Source organism: Protomyctophum bolini, assembly GCF_963924005.1.
Source record: "Protomyctophum bolini genome assembly, chromosome: 18".
Lineage (NCBI taxonomy): Eukaryota > Metazoa > Chordata > Actinopteri > Myctophiformes > Myctophidae > Protomyctophum > Protomyctophum bolini.
In genome coordinates, this window is record NC_137879.1 from 18672552 (window position 1) to 18692753 (window position 20202).

The window sequence follows — 20202 nt, forward strand, 5'->3', positions numbered from 1 at the left end:
CCACACAATGAAGAGGAAGTGATTCTCCTAATGTTGGTGAGGTATTGGTGTGATGCTGATGTTCCACCCTTTGATATGCACAGGGAAGGAAAGCCCTTGCTCTGCTAACTCTCTCTCTCTTGCTCCCTCAGGACTATGACCTGTGTATTACCTGCTACAACACTAAGGGCCACGAGCACAAGATGGAGAAGTTGGGCCTTGGTTTAGACGACGAGAGTGGCAACCAGGCAGCCGCTGCCACCCAGAGTCCTGGCGACTCTCGCCGCCTCAGCATCCAGCGATGCATCCAGTCGCTGGTGCACGCCTGCCAGTGCCGCAACGCCAACTGCTCCCTGCCATCCTGCCAGAAGATGAAGCGTGTGGTGCAGCACACCAAAGGCTGCAAGCGGAAAACCAACGGCGGCTGCCCCATCTGCAAGCAGCTCATTGCTCTGTGCTGCTACCATGCCAAGCACTGTCAGGAGAACAAGTGTCCCGTCCCGTTCTGCCTGAACATCAAGCACAAGCTACGCCAGCAGCAGCTGCAGCATCGCCTCCAGCAGGCGCAAATGTTACGGAGGAGGATGGCCAGCATGCAGAGAGTTGGCCAGCCTCCCCCTCCTGGAGGGACTCCGGGAGGGCTACCATCCCCAGGAGGCAGCAACAATGGAGCCACAGGTCCCAGTACGCCCACGTCGGTTGGGACGCAGCCTCCCACCCCTCAGACCCCCACCCAGGGGAGTATGCCTGCCCTGCCCCAGTCACAAGGGGTTGGGATGGGAGGGATGGGAGGGATGGGGACGCCAGGACAACAGCAGCTCCAGCAGCAAGGAGGCAGCATGCCTCCTCAGCACCACCTCCATCAATTTCAGCAGATGGGTGGAGGAGCGGGAGGCGGAGGGGGCATGATGACCTCTCCGCAGCAGCAGATGGTACCCCATCTCCAGCAGCAACAGCATTCTCCAAATGTCCAGCAGCTCCAGCAACAGCAGCATCCTGGCAGTTTGCCTCCCTATACCCCAAGACCTCCAGGAGCCTCCCAGTTGCACCAGTCCCTGGGGAAACCAGGGATGGGGCCGGCCACTCCACCCCAGCAGCATCCACAACCCAACCCAGGACAGGGGGGCATGCCTGGGCAGGGTCAGCAGCAAGGTCCCCCTCTGGCCGCAGTGGAGACGGCCCTAAAGATCCAGCGCCTGGCAGAGACCCAGAGGCAAATGGCCCAGGCTCAGGCCCAAGCCCAAATCCTCCAGCGGCAGGGGTCAGCGGGCATGATGCCCTCTCACCCTCACCACCAGAACCCCCAGGCCCAGATGGGCATGCCCCATCCTGGAACAGGAATGGTTGGAGGCCAGGGCATGCCACCCCAGGCACAGGGAGGAGGCAGGACTATGTTAGATCAGCAACAGGGAATGCTGGCAGGGATGCAGCAAGGTGGTCCTCAGTCTCAATTACCACCTCAAGTTCAGCAGCAGCTCCAGCAGGTCCAGCAGGGAGGTGGTGGGCAGCTACAGCCCTCAAACCAGCAGTGGGGTCCTAGCGGGCCTGGTATGAACCCACAACAGAGACCAATGATGGCCCATATGACCCCGCAGCAGCAGCAAGCAGTCGCTCAGCAACAACAGCAGCAGCAGTTGTCCCAACAACAGAACCCACAAGCAGGCAACCGCAATCAGCTGGTGCAGCTGATGGGAGGCCCAGGTGGGGTGGCAGGAGCAGCTGCTGCGATGGCAGGAGCAGCCGGGTCAGGAAACCTCCCCCAAGCGGCACTACAAGAGCTCCTGCGAACCCTGCGCTCCCCAAGTTCTCCCCTCCAGCAGCAGCAGGTGCTTAACATCCTTCGTTCAAACCCCCTCCTCATGGCTACTTTCATTAAGCAGAGAGCAGCAAGGTACCAGGGGTCTCAGGGAGGTGGTCCTGGAGGACCCGGGGGACCTCCACAAGGTGGGCCCGTAGGTATCCGGTTCCAGGGAGCCACGCCGGGTGGAATGCCTGGTCCGGGTGGGGTTGGAGGGCCTGGACCTAACCAGCTGGCCAACATGGATGGACAACAGCAGGTTAATCAAAGTGGACAGCCAGCGATGAACATGGCCCAAGGAGGAGCAGGGGGAGGAAACATGCCTACAATGGCTCAGCTTCAGCAGTTACAACAGCAGCAGCAGCAACAACAGCAACAACAACAGCGGCCAATGTTCCATGGCAATTTACAGCAGCAACAGCAGATGGCTCTTTTACAGCAGCAGCAGCAACAACAACAACAACAACAGCAGCAACAACAGGGAGCCATGCAGCCAGGACAACAAGGAAACATGGTCAGTATGAATCCACAGTTAAGAGAGCTGTTTATGAGAAGACATCTACAACAACAGCAGCAGCAGCAACAACAACAACAACAACAGCAGCAGCAGCAACAGATAGGCAACCATGGGCAGTTCCAGTCGTCACAGGGGCTTCAGCAGCAGCAGCAAGCCCAGCAAGGCTTCATGCAGGGTGGGCAGGGGCAACCAGGTATGCCCCCATCATCTCAGCCCCAGCCTGGTGGTGGAGGTGTGGGTGTAGGCGGTCCCCAGCAGCAGCCAGGAGGGCCCCAAGGTGGGCCAGGGCAGGCAGGCCAGCAGCAAGGCTACCCGGGCACTATGCAGCAACAGGTGCATGCAGCCCTACAGCAAAGGATACAGCATCAGATGCAAATGCAGCAGCAGCAACAACAACAACAACAGCAACAACAGCAGCAGCAGCAGCAACAACAGCAGCAGCAACAGCAGCAGCAGCAAAATTCAATGGCTGGGCTTCCAGGGCAGGAAGGAGGGCCTGGAGGTGGGGCTGGCGGACCTGGTGGCCCACTGCAGCCTGGACAAGGAGGGCCAGGGCAGGGCCAGGTCCCGCAAGGTGGGGTCGGGGGAGGTGGTGGGGGTGGTGGTGGTGGGGGGGGTGGTGGTGCTGGTGGTGGTGGTGGCGGCGGCGGGCCCACGCAACAACAGACCTATCACCAGGCCATGCAACAGAGGCTGCTCCAGCAGCAGCATCTAGGAGGGGGTTCTCCAGCTCATCACAGCAGCCCTATGAGCCCACAGCAACCACAGATGTCCCCTCACCCACATCTCCAAGGAGGACAAGGGGCACATGGCCCCACAGGGTCACTGAGCAACCAGGTCAGATCACCGCAGCCATCACCCAGGCCCCAGTCCCAACCACCCCACTCCAGCCCGTCCCCTCGCATGCAGCCCTCGTCCCAACCCCAGCCCTCCCCCCATCGCATATCCCCACAGACCCAAACGGGCTCGCCCCATCCAGGCCACTTAGGCCAGCATCACGCCGGTATGGCTCCACCCCAGGCCCCGCAAGGCCCACAGCAGCAACATTTATCGCAACAGCAGCCACAGGGCAACTCTGCTGGGGCGGACTCGGGTCAGTATGGCACATCGGAGCAGAACTCTATCATGTCCCAGCTTAGTGGTATGGCGGGGATGCACGCTGGCCAGGCGGCTCAGACAGACATGTTGGGAGGGAATAACGGAAACAACAATAACCCGGATATGGGATCGAACATTAACCATAATAGTTTAGACCTTATGTAGCCCAAACTTCTTACCATGTCTTTCTCTCTCTCTCTGTCTCAATGCTCTGACTCACAATGATGATAAACAGTACGTGAAATGAGAGGAGGTGGAGCAGAGATGGGGCAGCAACTAGCTTTGTTTTGTTTTGTTTTTTAGAAGTTTTTATTTTTTAATTTAAATATTTTTCTGATGTACAAATGAAAAGAACTGTGTAAAACTTCCTTCCTATGGGAGATGCAACATTTAAATCTTAGAAGTCAATAAATGAATAAATTAAAACAATGGTAAGTTATTGCTGTTAATATATATATATATATCTATATATTTTTTGCCAATTGTGTACAAAATGGTGGAGGAGTTTGGGTGGGGTGGGGCGGGTGTTTTCAGGTTGAAGGTGTTTCTTCCTTGCTCTATGACACAACGCGTGATATTTTTGGGGACTGAGAACTTTGCCTTTTTTATGAATATTTTTAAGATTTTAAACGTGGCAAAATTAAAGTGAGTTAATACAATGTACCTTTTTTATTATTGTTTACGTTGTTTTGTTTTGTTGGGGGATTTCCCCCCAGTCTTCACATGCCCAGTCATGATTGTATCGATTTTGCAGAGAAGTGTATTTTTAATTTCTATTATCCTTTATGATCATCATTGGTTATACGTTGCTTTTTCTCTTCCGTTCCCTTTGGATCTAAACAAAAACAAATATCAAACATATCTTCCGTTAAAAGCCGCTTGTTTTGCGTTTGGGTGTATTATTTGTACTTTGCCCGGTTTGCGTGCACCAAAGCAGACCCCTTAATCAATTCACATCCACAGCATCTATTTTTGTCATGAGAGGGAAACTTAAAACAGTATTGTTGGGGAGAGGGAAGGGCTAAATGCGGTCCACTTATTCTCCTTTCTCTGCCCACCCTCGGGTTTTCTCCCCATGAATATGCACTCCCTCTTTATCCCTGTTAGGTCTGAGCCTCTGTGACGCAACGATCGACGAATTGGTGTCAGGATGACTGGCAGACTTGTTCCACGCCGCTTTGTTTTCAAAAAGTTTTCTGTATAGCTTGCCTCTTTGTAATGAACTGTGGAAGCGACAGATGAAAAGGACATAAAGTTAATCATTTTTGCTGAGGGGACATGGAGAGGGGGGTTGCCTGGCTGCGGGCCTCTTTTTTTTTTTCTCTCTTTCGGTTATAGTAGTGTCCCCTCTTCCATTTTCTTCTACCAACCAACCGTCAGCCTCTGAACCATAATGTTTAATTTAATACTATTACTGTACAAAGTAAAGAAAATGGTGGAATTCAATACTGTTTTTCTTTTTGTAATAAAAATGAAAATATTAAAAATAAATATATATATATAAATAAATAAATATATATATATAAGATGTACATACTTTGAGACCTTATAAGTGGAGAAAAGTTATCTTTTTTTTCCATGCTTGTTTTTCTCCTCCCATTTGATTGGCTGTCCCTGTATCTATAGTAAGAGCCTACACCCCAGCTATTGTACAGTATTGAAATGTTTTCTTTTTGTCAAGGTACAGTATATGGTGTAGTAGGTCATGAGCACCAATGCGCCTTTTATGTGTATTTTTGAGAAACTTTTCTTAGTCGGGGGTTGTTATTGTAACAAGATCTCACAAGCAACACACACACCTAAAGATCTATGTGAACTGAACTCCCAGCACTTATAAGACATGAGACACATGCACAAAACTGTGTGCAAGTGCTGGGGGTGAAAAGAATCTTGTGAAAAAAACAATCTGGTCGTTTAGCTTTTTACCAAGAGGATTGAAGACACAATTTTCACACGCAAGGCTCACTATTTTTCTCAAAAGTTCGGGGTTTTGGGGAAGGGATTGGGTGAAACGGAACCAGGTGGCAATATATCTTGAGACTTATTTTATAAAGAACAAGGAATAAACTCTTTGTCTTTTATATATAGATATATTATTTAATTTTATTTTTTTGGAAATAAAACTTGAAGCCTACAGGAATATTAGATACGACATTCATTTTTGTTTTTCCATTTTGTATTGAAGATGTACTAGTGATGCAAAAAGACACTGCAGACAGTCATTCAGTTTGCCTGTGGGGGAGGGGTGGAGGCTGTGGAGTATATCATGCCATTTTTTTCCTCTGTTTTTCTCTTTTGAAGAAATGTCTAATGTACAATGAATATAGATGTACACATACTGAATCAATGTACAAAAACTGATGGCAACTGAACAAATCTTTTCTTTTTTTATTGTTTCGCCTCTACAAGAGACTGGAAATAAGACTATTTAAATATTTGTTTAGTATTCAAATGGAATCTTTGACCACTCTTTCGCTCTTTCTCTTGTTAACAATTTTGGTGCTTGCTAAAAGGAAGCAAAAATGAAATAACTGTTGCTCCATTTTCATTAGTTTTCTTTTTTTTTTAAGTTATTTTGGTGGTCTGATTTTTTTTGCCAATAAATTAATTGTACAATAAAGTATGTTTGTACCATTGGAAAAATATATACAATGTGTCGCATCACAATTTCACCACTTATAGGAAGCTGTACAAACGGCATTTGATTCAGACTGCTTCATGTGTAACAATATCTAAAGTTATTTGCAACACCTGAGTACTTTTGATGCTGGTGGTTACACTAACAGCCATGGTTATATGTGCAAATGTCATTCGGTACAATGAATGCCCTTACTGTTCTGCACTCCTATTTGCAACTGTCTTGTGGCTGGCTGGCTGCAGAGTTTTAGAGAAAATGTTTTTTATTGTCAGTCAACGTGTAGGAGGATTGTAGTGGATTGACGGGCAACAATGATGATGGTGAGGAGTCATTTGAACACTTTCTCAATGTGAGCAATATTGATTTCAATATCTCAAGAATTGTGCTATACACTGATTATGAGCAGATAATAATGCCGTTTCACTAAAGTGCAAAATACAGGCGGCACACAAGCATCCACATTAGTCATAGCTCATGACCAAATTATATGTGCTTGTTTTGTCATTGTTGCTGGTTAGCTAATAGCACCAGCATGGCAGTTATCAAACCATGTAAAAAGAAAATTCATTACAGATACACAAGTCTTTCCTTTAATAAAGAATAAATAGTTTACATTCAAGTCATAATAGAAAAAAATATTACTAAAAATACATGTACATCTCCCTCCTGTTTCCCACCCCCCACCCACCTCTTAAAGTGTCTCTTTCAAGAATGATTAACAACAGACCAGAACCGTGCATTTAGTAATACAATAATTAACCAGGTTGGGACAGTCACCATTGTGTATCTAATTGTCTTGTGGGAGTGAGAAAAAGAGAGACAGAGTGAGGGGTGGAATGCTAGCCTTGAAAAGCTCCTGAAACAAGAACTGCAAGGTCAGGCACTTCCTTTCCCTGCAGCTTCAGTCTCACTCCCTCTCTCTCTCTCACACACACACACACACACACACACACACACACACACAGTCACACACAGACACACACGGCTCACAAGACGCTGATCCATCAACCCCAGAGTGGAACAAACTTCCATCTCTGACCAATGAGAGACAGAGTGACGGATTCCACAGACATGAGTCACATGACACATCAATTTAATGATGCACATGCAAACGTAGTGCAATTCGGTACAATCCGTTCTCAAAGTCTCAGCTGGTTTAGCTAACTGTTGCTGTTGTTTTTTGCTACGGGTTCTGCCAGTTTGGTCCTAGCTCGCCTCAATGATATGGTCAGACGGTCAGACATACTGTTTCATGGTGCAGGGCTAGGCCTTATAATAGGTCAGAGAGAACGCAGAAAGCTGCTTATAGACTACAGTAGGATAACGTTGATACAGTCTTTGTTCAGAGGTTTTTTTAAACCCATGAACAAGTCTAATAAGCCATGTTGTACGATGCTGTGTACAGTTACGGTACTAGTTACTAGTATGTACTATGGGGACTGACATCTACGGCTGCCTCACTGTGAGTCACTGTTAAGTTAAGTCTGTACAATACACTTCAGTCTAGTTGTTCAAGGGGTAAAGAACTGTGTGGAAGAACGGAGGATGATAAGGCTGTCGCCCGCTGTTAAAACGTACTGTCAGGGATAAGGCTTTAAAGAGTGCAAAAGGAAGTGTCAAAGGGTGGTCCACAAGTCCTACCCTATGACTCAGGCCTCCAGTGGTGAAAGGGGTTCATTAAAACCAGCTCCCTCAAAATGAACACATTTGTGCTCTTTGCTTCATGCCCACCCTCCTTCCTACCAATTAGCTCACCTCCTCTATCCTCATGTCTCGGGCTACCACAATGGCAAGCTCTTGGTTTTCTTTCCAAGCTCTTGGCTTTGCCAATGGCAGGCAGGCACGCACGCACGCACGCACGCACACGTGCACACACACACACACACACACACACACACACACACACACACACACACACACACACACACACACACACACACACACACACACACACACACACACACACACACACACCCTGACTGAATTTATGTGTCACAGAGATGTCACACCCAAAAATATGAAGAAGGAGAGGGGTCACATCAGCACATTGAGCTGTCTCCTCTCACACCTCCAGGCCCCACTCTCTGAGTCTGAAGAAGCCCCTGGCTGCCATCGCCTCGCGGAACGTCACCGTGAGCGAGTTGAGGGTGACGTCGGTCACGGTCACCTCGCCAGGACCCGCCGCCGGGCACCACACGCTTGACTCTGTCTCCGCTACGGCAATCAACGTGTCCTCCACCTCATTGACCCTCTGGCCAATGGTAGAGCTCCACTCCTCCTCCAGAGCCCTCTTCTTTAGCTCTCCTGGAGGAGAAGAGGGGGCGGAATGAGTGTGGTGGAGGGTGGAAGCCAAAGAGAGAAAGAGGACCGGACCATCTAAAGCAGCCAACAAACACATCAATTGAACCGTTTTAGAGTAGATATTGTGATGGGTAAACCTAGCTGAAAGTAATAAAATTCACTCACTATGAGGTTGTATCATTTAGGTGTTATAGTGTACCAGCTTTGACAGCTCCTGAGCGGTCAACGTTATGCTGGCACACAGAAACACCTAAATGAAACACATCCCTGAGAGATGGATTGAGGTAGAGCGCCACAACTACCATCAGGTCCCAGTAATTACTGCACGACTTGCCATCGTGAGTGTGAAAAAAGGGAAAAAAACAGGTGAGAGAAAGGGGGATTGACACAGAGGGAGAGAGGAACACGACAGGTAAGGACAGGCAAAGAGAGGGTACAAGTTGTCACGAACTGTGTACTTTTATTGTGGTGTAGTTCCTAGTGTTTCCTGTCTGCTCTAATGTTTGCTACCTGCCTTGTCTAACCTTGTGATTAGTCTTTGTATTTCACCTGTGTCCTGTTTAGTGTCAGCCTATCATGTGTTGATTGTAGTTATGTTGCACCTGTGTCTTGTCTATTTAAACCTCCCTGTGTTCACTATTCACTTGCCAGTTTATAGTTTGTTGTCACAGTGTCCTGCCCTTGTATGTCCTGCCTTGTTGTGAGTAAATCATCATTCAACTTTATTTATCTGCCTGCCTGCCTGCTTTTGGTTCTGCACTTGGTCCATCACATGTCTCACCGTGACACAAGTGACGCGTGTCAGTCCTGAATAAAATGGGCAGACCGAGGATTTAATTGAGGGAGGGCAGTGACAGACAGAGAGGGGATTGGGTGTGCACTGTGCAGTCTGAAATTGATCAAAGGCCATCATGTGTTTGCTGTTATTAACCTCTCTGGGAATTACCTGGATAGCCTTGAAAGAAAACTGACAGAGACGGATAAGATGCATTTGGCAGCAGCACACATAGACAGCTAGTCAGCTACTGTAAATGCTACTGGGGAGGTGGGTGTACATTAGGTAGGATTAAATCTACTTCAGAATCATCGATAGGGCAGGATGTGTCATTTCAGTTTGAAATGTTCTGAATGAGTGAGAAGGCACAGCAGGTACATTTTGGAAAAAGAAGAGGAAGGATAATGATGATTATGATGATTAGGTCTGTCACTGTGTGAATTTGGCCACCAGAGGGTTCTGGAAACGCTAAAACAAACTTGAAACAAAACACAGTCATGCTGTTCATCTATGTACAATGAGTTCACATTGAATTTAATGTAAGTAATCTGACGCCGCCTCAACCGGACCATCTTACATCAAGACAGCAAGTTAGAAAAAAAAATATTATAGCGTTTTGGCATCAAGCCTTCCTCAGCATGTTAAGGAATTAAGTGGTCAATGGTGTTGTGTGTACCAGCCCAGGAGGGACTGATAGACAGGCAAACATGACAAGGACTTCAGCTGCTGTTGGTAAAAACAAATAACATGTTATTTATGGTATTAGATGGGACAAAGCAGAGAGACAGGAAACCATGGGCAGAGGAGAGATATAAGATACAAGAACATGATTGGATATGAATGCAGGCGCTCATGATCCAAGCAACTGAACCAGTGGCGGTTAGAGTGTTCCATTGGCCCCCGAGGCGAGATTGACAGCCCGAATCATATCCCCATACTAAACTGGGTCACCTCAGTGATTAATACTCCAATGGTTGACCGACTGACACACTTACCACTCAGAGCATCTCCTTTCCTCTCTGTCAACGTCTCCAAGACTCTCTGGGCCTCATCTTCCTCGTACCTCCCCGCTTCCACCACCTCCTCCATCATCATCTCTTCATTTCCCCTGTCATCCGACCCCTGATCCTTCCAGACCTTTCGTGTAGGACTGGGAGGATTGGAGAGGAGACAGGTAAACCGTGCCCTCCTGCGTCGGCAGGCCCCGTACGGAGGTTCCTCAGCCCTGGGGCCCAATGAGCGAGTTAAGGAAAGACGCAAGCGACGCGGAGGAGTCTCTGAGGACTTGTGGGCACTCCGGAGGTCCATGGTATAGATGGTGTTCTAAAGAAAGAAATTACGATGAGCGTTCTGGGAGTGGAAAGTGACACTAGAAGACTGTATGTTCCTGTTACCCGACCAAAGTGTTGATTATGCTATAATGCTATGACATTTTTTTTTATCAACTACTTTTTTCACTGATGAAAGCTAAATGGAAACTAAGCTATGATGACTAAGACTAAATATATTAACAATTTTGTCAACAAATAAAAACTAGACTGTTAGGAAGGGACTAGTGCACAAGAGATCCAGTATAAGTCATTTTACACATGGTTGCATGCTGAAAATAGCAGATATACAAGTTCAGGCCCTGTAGGTTCCTCAGCCCTGTGTGTGTGTGTGTGTGTGCGTGCGCATGTGTGCGCGCGTGCGGGTGCATGCGATAATCAAACCTATTCATTAATTGTCTGGTTTTGGTCTTGCTTTGTTTATAAATCCAGACTCAAATTGGAGCAGTGGAGCATGTTGTGTTGTTTGTAGCCTACTTGTGTTGTTGTTTGCTTTAACAATTTGTGATATTGATACTAAAACGTTACTTTTCACAGTAACGCATTACTATCTGGTGTATGTAATCAGTAAAATAACGAAGTTACTTTTGAAATTAAGTAACTAGTAAACAGATTTGTTTTTCTTCACCCCGGAAACTCGTGTCTTTGTTTATGATTACATACAAATGAGAAGCCTCTCTGAGAGTTACAGAGTAGCCTAAATGTTAGCCTCACAATGCCAAACGTCTATTGCAAAGTTTTTGGAAGGAAGTCAGCAGTCCCTGGAGGAGCTACAACAGTTGTATCCTGAGGAGTTCACCTTTACTGGGCCGGCAAACTCCACAACAGCGTCCGCCCTTGGTTATGGATTACTACGTGATTGAAGACAAGACTCGGGACCCCCGTGACATTCCGACACCTGTCAATCTCAAAGACACCTGACCTGACTTCATAAATTTGAGGGAAAAATAAGTATTAATGAATTAATAATTTGCACGTGCGCATGTGTGCCCACCCATTTGGTGCCTAGCCAGTAGTAATTCCTGTATACGCCACAGCTGTATAGGCTGTCCCTCTCCCATGATTATAGTAATGAATGATTGACATAACTGTTCCAACACACATAACACCACATGCTGAACATAATGTTACCTGCAGAAAGAGCCCTTTGGGCTTGATTCCTCTCCTCCTGTGTCCCACAGCTCTGTCTCTCACCTCTCTACAAAGTCAACAAGACTGATCAAATTCCATTCAATTTCAGTTTACAACATTCCATTAAATTAAATTTGATTTAGTTTAATTTAATTAATTACATTTTATCTTCCCTTCAGTTCACAACAATAAAAACGTTTGGTACACATCAGGATTTGAATACAGGTGCTCATGGTCATGGCTCAAGCAACACATATTCTGGGCACTAACAGCCTGAACCACAAGGACCCCAGGCTCCCCAGCACATGAATACATATTTATTTAGTTTTGCTTCGTTAATATATTAAAACTATCTTTAGTTTGTTTTTATTATTTTGTATATTCACTCACTGCCTACTTAAACAACATGCTAACGCAACACTTGATTGTCTTTGAGTTTCACCTGGCTGTGTCTAGTTAGTTCCCTGTGTGTATATTTGTTTGTAGACTGTTGGATTCTCTATACCACACTGTGTTGTGCAGAATAGAGAGAGACTTTGTTTGCACACTTTGAGCTGGACTCAGATTGAGTTGTCATGCATTTTTGGACCAGTTTAGAAAAACCTTGAAAACATGTGCACCTGTGTCCCATATTACACCCCCTGAGTCAAATGTTGATGATTGTGTGGTTAATTGTGAAGATAATGTGTAAGTCAGTTTGGGTCTTACTTGTCTTCATAGCTTTGGACCAAGCGTTGGTCTAGTATGTGTTCCTCTGGTTCCCATGTGCTATACCTGTGAGGTAAATGTAAAGATTGCACAGTACAACTAATGAAGCACCTCTTAATTAGTTTGATAATGCATTAATTAATAATCAATCTATCTGTTTTTGTATCCATCTATCAATCCTTCCATCTCCTGTCTGTATATTCCTACATTATAGAAATGTAATGTATACATACTTTGGCGGCCATCCTTGCCATTTTAGCAGATACTCCACATGTCCCTGTTGAAAATAAGGTGATGTTAGTGAAGTAGGGTATAGCTACATATATGATCCAGGACCATCCAAATGTCATGTCATTGTGTTGTGTGCCCTTCTACACAATAAAGATCTTGGAATCGGTTTTCTATACAGGCTTGCTGTCAGAGTCATTGTAGTCAGAGTATTATCATGTTGTAGCCTACTCATTGGCTTTGTTTTGAGTTGTTGATCTCACATACAATAGCATATAGCTAATGTTTACTACAATGCCAATTAACAATCCTGGATTCTGCATGAGTCTCCTTTCCTCCTTTCATTCAAACAAATCTACTTGATGACTTCTTAGTTCTTATAATAATAATTTCTCCTTTCTCCTTGATTTGGTATCAAATTCACCAGAACACTGAAAATTACATCTTGGCTCTATGCTATTAACAGTACAGCCATAAACCTTGCTGAATTTATTTTGAGTTGAGAGGGTACGAGTTTGTCTGTTTGTGTAGGATGATCTAGGATCTAAAATTAATCATATAAACTATATGCGTCATCCATACCCGGTGCAATAAACGGTTATTAGTTCTGAGTGACGTCGTCATCATCATCCCACTTCCTCCCAGATCAATTTAACGGCGTCACTATTTTTCTGACTTTTTGCTGGACCGAGTGATGGAGAGGAAAGCCAAGCCAATGCCATATCCTTCCTTTACCATAACAAAGAAAACAGTGGCCTATAATTTAACGTTATGTAAACATCACATTATCAAGCACCCACGGCAGTCGTGGCTGGTCCAGTGTGCACTATTTTGCTTTTATTTGATTGCGTCAAAAACCAGAATCTGCCAAAGGGCACGGCAGATCTCTGTAGTATACTGTATACAACTTCAATACATTGGCTAGCATATTTAACAAACACTGCTGCCTACACTGATCTGGGTACCGGTAACCTCATTCTGTTAATAATGTCGTCCTGTAGTAGGCTATCGTCCTCCGTGCTATCTTTCCCCAGCGCCTGACATGCAATGCTGTAATGCGATGGCAACACACACCCACACCTCATCACTGACCCGCCCCCTTTAGAATAATTTGCAAGATTGGGTAACCGTTATAGTACGTTGTTTAGGCTTCATTGCTTCAATACACCAACAAAACACTAAAACAGCCCCGTTTGCCGTTTTCAATAACATTATTTTTGTCGTCACATCTCAATATGCTAGCCAATCATCGTATTCGTAATCGCAATACACTCACAACGGCACCCACCACGACCATTACCTTTCTCAATCTTTTCTTGGTGATTGATTCCACAGCGAACACTTGTTCGCCGATTGCGGATAGTTCCATCTCTCTCTGCACGCCAAGAGGATCTATGTGAGAAATGGTTAAGTAGGCCTAGCGTCTTCTCCACAAAGTAAGTCAACTAAGCGGGCCTATGTTTCTGTCCCCGTTCAGGCTGGTTCTCGTGACAGTTGAGTTCGTTCTACTTCCCTCTACTGGATTTTTCCGCACGTCCCAGTGACTTTACAAAATCTGCGACACATCTGCAGTGCACAACGATTGGCGCGGCCCCGTGCCACCAGACGCGCTCTTCTGTCAGAAGCGCGCTCCCCCCACCCATTATGCCAATGCAACGCAGATGGAAGTCTTGGGTCCGCGCACGAACGGTGAGATGACTGCACCATCAGTTTGTTATTTTGTTACCCCCCCCCCCTCAAACACACACACACAACCAGAGCAAGAACAAGGTTACATTGTTACATTTACGATATTCATCGTAAACTATCATTTCACTTTTCTCATAATGAAATAAACTCAAACACGTGTGTACACATAAAGTCAAAGTGCCATTATAGCATTTTTTTATTTCTGTGAAAATAGGAAGGGGGGGGGGGGGTCAAGAGAAAATACAGTACATGTACAGTACAGGACATACCAGAACTCTTTTGATTGGGAGATGAATGTTTGGGATTGTCATGGCAGAAAATAAATGACGAAACAATGCTAAAATAATTATAGAACACATTTGGTCAATGTGAGTGGTCCGATCAGCCTCAGCCTGCAGTAGGACCTATCTTTGCCCATCATTGACTACCAAATCAAGTGAATCACAACGACTTTGATGTAGGTCACTTATCCAATGAATGACTGAGAAACCAACCAAAGTTACACAGCCCCTTCTTTCCTAAAAGAGCAATATTGTGTTCTATATGTAAACAATTTAAGGCCAATATAGTTGTCAAAAAAACAATGATACGAAGAGTTTTCCTTCCAAAATTAGATATCTGCAATATGAAAAACTCTTAAAAATAAATGTTGGCATCAAAAAGCATGTCATGAATCTGATATACCATTAAAAGGTGTTCATCATCTAATGACATTTGCTTAGAAAATTGTAATAAATTATCAGAGTACTGAAATGTAGCATCATGAAATTTCAGGTTGCAGAAAGAAATATCCAATGGATACATCACATTTTGGAATATACAAAACCCTTCATAACCCATATAATAAAAAGTTTTTCTTCTTAACAGCACACATACATAGCCACACAATCTCTCTAATAATGCTCATTTTCACATTACTCAATGATGACACGTCTGTCTGGGAATGTGCTTCTCACCAGCTGACAATTTTAACTTTCCTTTTCTTCATCAGCAAAAGACACGTTTTGTTTCATTTCATGGCTTGCTCATCTAGAGACACACTGTCCAGTTATTCTGTCCCTCTGTGCCGAGCTTTCTCGAAACTTACAACTCAATTTCAAAGCATCATCAATGGGACAAAACATACGTTACCCGTTAAACTGTTAAACTGTAACTGAAAAATGTGCAAAGACAACTCCCTCAGGGGGCACGCTGGTGGCTCAACCAGTTAGTGTTTCAAACCTGGCCATGAGACCCATGTCACCACAAACCCCCATTCTCCTACTGTAACTCACTCTCTATTTTACAGACATGTAATGCAGAAAAACCCTCCCTGAAAACAATCTCAAAACAAAACCCCACTGTTTGGTAGGTTTCACTACAGAGGTCTCGATCTAGGAGGTGATCATTTAGTCATATCGATACCTTTGCTACAGAAGGCTGTTGTTCAGCCTGATGTATGCTTCAGTGACATGGTGCACAACAGTTTGTAACCAAAGCGCAAATCAGCCTGTTTCTATAGACCAATATTACAGCATGTCAAGTACAGTCAAACATCCACTGGGAGGCGTGCCTGGCCTGGGTATTGCATTGCTTTGTTGCTCTACAAAACACTTTGTGTCTCTGTTAACAGACTCAGTGTGTGTGTGTGTGTGTGTGTGTGTTCTTGTCCATTGACAGCTATGTCACGTTGTGAGATATACAAAGTTGGCAATGTGATAATCACAGATTGTGAAGTGAGATATCAAAAGAGGGTGGGTGCTGGGTGGGATGGTACTGTCACAGTGAAGCAAGGAAGGACACATTTAGTGAAGGACAGACGTATAGACACATCAGTGAACATGGCAGACGTCCAACATGTAAGACCGCTGGAGGAGACAGGCAGAAGAAACTCGTCATTTTACAGCCTGAACTTCCATCACTTTGGACATTTGGAAAACTAAAAACTGTCAAATGTAAAAAATAAAAATAAAAAAAATAAACTAAAGAAACGCAAAAATAAAATAATAAAATAAAAAGTAACATGTGAAAAATAGTCAATATATATAAAAACACATAAGAATACAAGATAGTGAAATAACACGTTTTTCCATAAATCTGACTGGTGTGATTCTTTTCGTTCTCCCTGTAGGTGTGTTTGCTTCCTGCATCACCTCGGCTGTCATCTGATAACAGTCCCAGCGATGGCCGTGTAAACAAAACCAAAAGAAAAGGAGGAGGGGAGGAAAAAGAACGTCTGGCCAGCGTCGATTGGCCCACAGTTGCTTCCGCGTGATTGGCTGTGCACAACTGTTCTATTCCTCTTCCCGTTATTCCGTGTTTCTGTTGTTTTCGCCCATGCCGCTTCGTCCCGACCTGAGTGCTGAATGGAACCGTGATTGGTCGCTTCGCTCTCCACCTAGCCATCAGACCTCCACGCCTGGTGCGCCTCCACTTCCTCAGAGACGACCAGTAGCAGCTCACAGTTCTTCCCTCTCAGCTGGTGACGCAGGAACTTCCTGTGATGTCATAAAAAGTGGACAGTGAGAAAGGAGTAGCCAACGAGCTGGCAAAATGTTGCGACATTATTCTGTAGTGATGTTTGATCGTGAGCCGTGTAAGGGCATGTAATAGACAGGTGTTCCATGCAGATAGCAGGCAGAAAGTGAGGGATGAATAAGGTACAAGTCATAGCTTAAAGGATTACTTCACCCATTTTCAAACTATCTTCATTGATCCTCACTAATGCTCATGATGAAATGGTACCTTGTTTTCTATATCTGCCTACCAATAACATGGTACCACGACCCCTACCAACTACTACGGCCTCAGATCAGACGAGAGGACCCGCTGAATTTAGTGGCGGAGGATACAACAAGGATATCCATGCTTTCTATTCCAGGAATAGAAAGCCTGCAGTGTCTATTAGCTTGGTTCTAGACAACTGTAGCACATGTAGCTCACGAGTCACGGTGTGCAGTACATCTATGCTATGGCTACACCTGGTAGTAACAAGATTCATGCTGCAGTAGTAATCTCGGCCACCAGCATCATCATAGTTGTAATAGGACCACATGGGTGAAACACACACCACACACAAATGACATGACACACACACACACACACACACACACACACACACACACACACACACACACACACACACACACACACACACACACACACCTGAGCTCCTCTGGGTTGCCGATGGGGTGTGGGTTACGCAGCTTTGAGTCCAGGTTGTAGTAGACCCCTCCCACCTCTCTGACCCCTATCCAGTGCTGCCGCTTGAGTGGAAGTCGTAGGGGCCCCCAGCGCAGGTTGGATGGCACATTGAGAATGAATCCAGTCACATTAGACAACTCTATACAGCACACATCCCTGGAGAAGATAGGACACAGATATAGACAAAGATAATATATATATATAAAGATATATAGATATCTAGCCTTAATTGCTAACAACAATCCTTTTAGTGGCCTTATTGAATCCCTTCAATAACACACTTCAATAACACTAACATAGTATGAATACGAGAGTCATGAACCATGGCTATGGAATACCAAGCAGCAAGCACCCTGGTGGTGACTCAACCATACAGACACAGACCCAATTCCAACATCATTGGTTCAACTCCAGACAAAGACCATATCTTTCCTGTCTGATGAAGCAAAACAATGCTTGAATCCTAAATTCATCTTAAAGATGAGAAAATAGGTTTGCTGTCAACCTCCGTCATGCCTGGTCCTGCGTACCTTCTTTTGTCCCACCATACAGCCTCAAATCCACGTGTCTGTAGAGCCGCCATGATGACGTTGACGTCATAGTTCCCATTACCCAGCATGCTCTTCTTGTGAGGAGTCACCAGAGTGCTGGGTGAAAGTCTGGTAACAAGGGGAAATAGAAGAGTTGAGGAAATAGAAGGACAAACAAATCAGAGAGAGCGCGAGGGAGAGATGAGGGAACGTGAGGCAGCCCCCCACACACACACACACACACACACAGCACCTTATTCACCTCTGGTAGATGTCCTGCAGCGTGTCCCTGCTGAAGGCTGTCCCGTCCTGGAAGACGTTATTGAGTGCATGCAGGGCACACAGCTCCCTGCGCTGCTTCTCATGGTAGATGGCCGGAGGAGACGGAGATGCTTCTTGGGAAGCCACCGTCGTGGGGTTAGGAGGAGGAGAGAGGGACGAGGAAGAAGACAAGAGATCCTGTTGCTGCGACTCCCTGAGATCCCTGCACCTCCTGTCCTCCCCACCTCCTCTCGACCCTCCAAGGACCAATTCTCCTCCTCCTTTCTGCTTAGTGACCTTCCAGGGCATGCAGCCAAGCTCCTGTAGGCCTCCTCGCCCCTTCCCCTTCCACTCCCCAGCTGAATGGGGAGCGCTTCCCATCTCCTCCTCCTCACTGACTCACTACCACCGACCACTACCGCCGCCACCTTCGCAGAGACGATGCTACATCGGTGTCATGGCAATTGTCGCCATGGCAACCACTCAGCCGCTCGGAGGAGGGGATGGGCTTGCGTGGAGTGGGTTGGGGGCAGTCGTCCAAGTTAAGTGAGAGACACTTTTGGGGTTTGAAGAGAGCAGACCTGCTCTTTCAGAAACAGGAATGGATGTGTGGAGCGAGTGAAATAAAAGGGATGATGGACCGTGGACTGGCATTCACGTGTGTGTCAACAGTGTGAAGGGATTGCCTGTGTAATTAGCAGCGAATGCAAACATTAGATACTCCAGATGTGCGTAATCAATTAAAAGACAGCTGCTAAAGTAATTCCAGAGGTTGCATCATCAACAATGTCAAAGACTAGAGGAGACAGTCTTGTTGCTCAGTGTTTTCCACTTCCTCCATTGTGTGTGTGGATGATGATGACTGGCTTACAGGTTTGCAGTTCTTTCCATTGCTAACAAAGTGTTATACTGTAGATGCAGCTCAGTTGGGGATTTGATTCCTGAAAACAGCTGAGAGAGAGAGAGAGAGAGAGAGAGAGAGAGAGAGAAAATAGTAAATACACTTCAGGGAATGCCGTTTTTCTTGTTGTCAATATATGCTTTGTAAAAGTGTGATAAGATATCGTAATCATATGGTTTTACACGCTGTTCTCATTTTAAGCTGGTCAGCAATCACTAACGTGAAAAAGGTAAACATTTCAAGCAGCCAACTGATTGGACAGAGGAAGCTGCCTGTTTAGCTGAGAAAGAAAAAAACAACAACCGTGAAACGTACAAAATATAAAATGTAGGACTAGACGAGTACAATCCACTGGTTCATGACATTTGTACCAGTCTGGGGGGTACCTGTGTGGGCCGAGTTTAAATTGATAGATTGAAACGATAATAATAATTACCACAAAAAAAAAAAAAAGATACTCGGGCTTGCACAATCCTTCCCTTGCACTACGTGACAGTCGTTTGGCAATGCACACAAACCGTTTCACATTACAATTCCGACTAATCTCTCCATTTACCTTTCCCTTTCTGTCAAATTTACAGCTTCAAAATGACCGTAATCCTCTTTAAAATAACCCAGTCGCTCCTCTTTTCATACGGGGTTGCTTGGTAAGTCCTTTGTCTCGCTACCACTTTTTCCTTGTAGCTGCTGTGCTGCCTCTTGCCCTCTTCTCAACACGCGCATGCGTGCTGTCCCTCGCGGCCTCATGTTTGCTGTCAGACCTTTGCGTCAGAGCTCAGTGCGTACAGGAGAGATACGGTACGGTACGATGTGTACTTCCCTAGGATTTTCTTTCTTATTTTTTGTAAAAAATATTTTTTTTGTTGCTGTTTTGGATTTTATAGGGACCAAACTGTTTTGGGGGGGTCATATATTTTAGGACCTAGCTCCCAGCTCCTACACCAGCCCGATTTTCATAATATTAGAGTTGTTTTGTATGTTTTAAAACATTTTGAGTTGATTTCTCACTTAAAGTGGCAAGAAGAATCTTTTCTGACTTGGTAGGGGTGTTTCTGTTTCCTCACCTGGGCTGGGACCCCCGGACTGACCCCTGCCCTAGGCTGTGCCTATCTCAGTACTCCTATTGTAAATTGTATT

The 20202-nt window shown here is 45.5% G+C and overlaps 3 protein-coding genes across 11 annotated transcripts in view; 1 reads left to right on the forward strand and 2 right to left on the reverse strand.

Moving 5' to 3' along the window:
- ep300a (EP300 lysine acetyltransferase a) overlaps positions 1-6044 on the forward strand; it is a 45354-nt gene extending 39310 nt beyond the window's left edge. For all 7 annotated transcript variants that reach the window (XM_080789565.1, XM_080789563.1, XM_080789566.1 and 4 more), the window contains one exon: positions 132-6044. In XM_080789565.1, coding sequence (XP_080645691.1) covers positions 132-3557 — 3426 coding nt within the window. In that variant the 3' untranslated portion in view covers positions 3558-6044. The remainder of the gene's footprint in view (positions 1-131) is intronic.
- A 655-nt stretch (positions 6045-6699) lies between these two features.
- cbx7b (chromobox homolog 7b) lies at positions 6700-14022 on the reverse strand. Of its 3 annotated transcripts, XM_080788700.1 has the most exons (7): positions 13802-14005; positions 13084-13230; positions 12507-12550; positions 12274-12339; positions 11566-11632; positions 10102-10429; positions 6700-8334 (listed from the first exon to the last, which is right to left on the reverse strand). In XM_080788700.1, the coding sequence occupies exons 2-7, from the start codon at positions 13129-13131 to the stop codon at positions 8093-8095; spliced, it is 795 nt and encodes a 264-aa protein (XP_080644826.1). In that variant the 5' UTR covers positions 13132-13230; positions 13802-14005; the 3' UTR covers positions 6700-8092. The 3 variants fall into 3 exon arrangements, with proteins under 3 accessions (XP_080644826.1, XP_080644825.1, XP_080644827.1); XM_080788699.1 differs by lacking the exon at positions 13084-13230 and having other exon boundaries at positions 13802-14022; XM_080788701.1 differs by lacking the exons at positions 12274-12339; positions 13084-13230 and having other exon boundaries at positions 13802-14022.
- Positions 14023-14349: 327 nt separating this feature from the next.
- josd1 (Josephin domain containing 1) lies at positions 14350-19762 on the reverse strand. The gene is made up of 5 exons (XM_080789065.1): positions 19622-19762; positions 18166-19115; positions 17904-18032; positions 17335-17529; positions 14350-16667 (listed from the first exon to the last, which is right to left on the reverse strand). The coding sequence occupies exons 2-5, from the start codon at positions 18543-18545 to the stop codon at positions 16568-16570; spliced, it is 804 nt and encodes a 267-aa protein (XP_080645191.1). The 5' UTR covers positions 18546-19115; positions 19622-19762; the 3' UTR covers positions 14350-16567.
- Between the last annotated feature and the right edge of the window lie 440 nt (positions 19763-20202).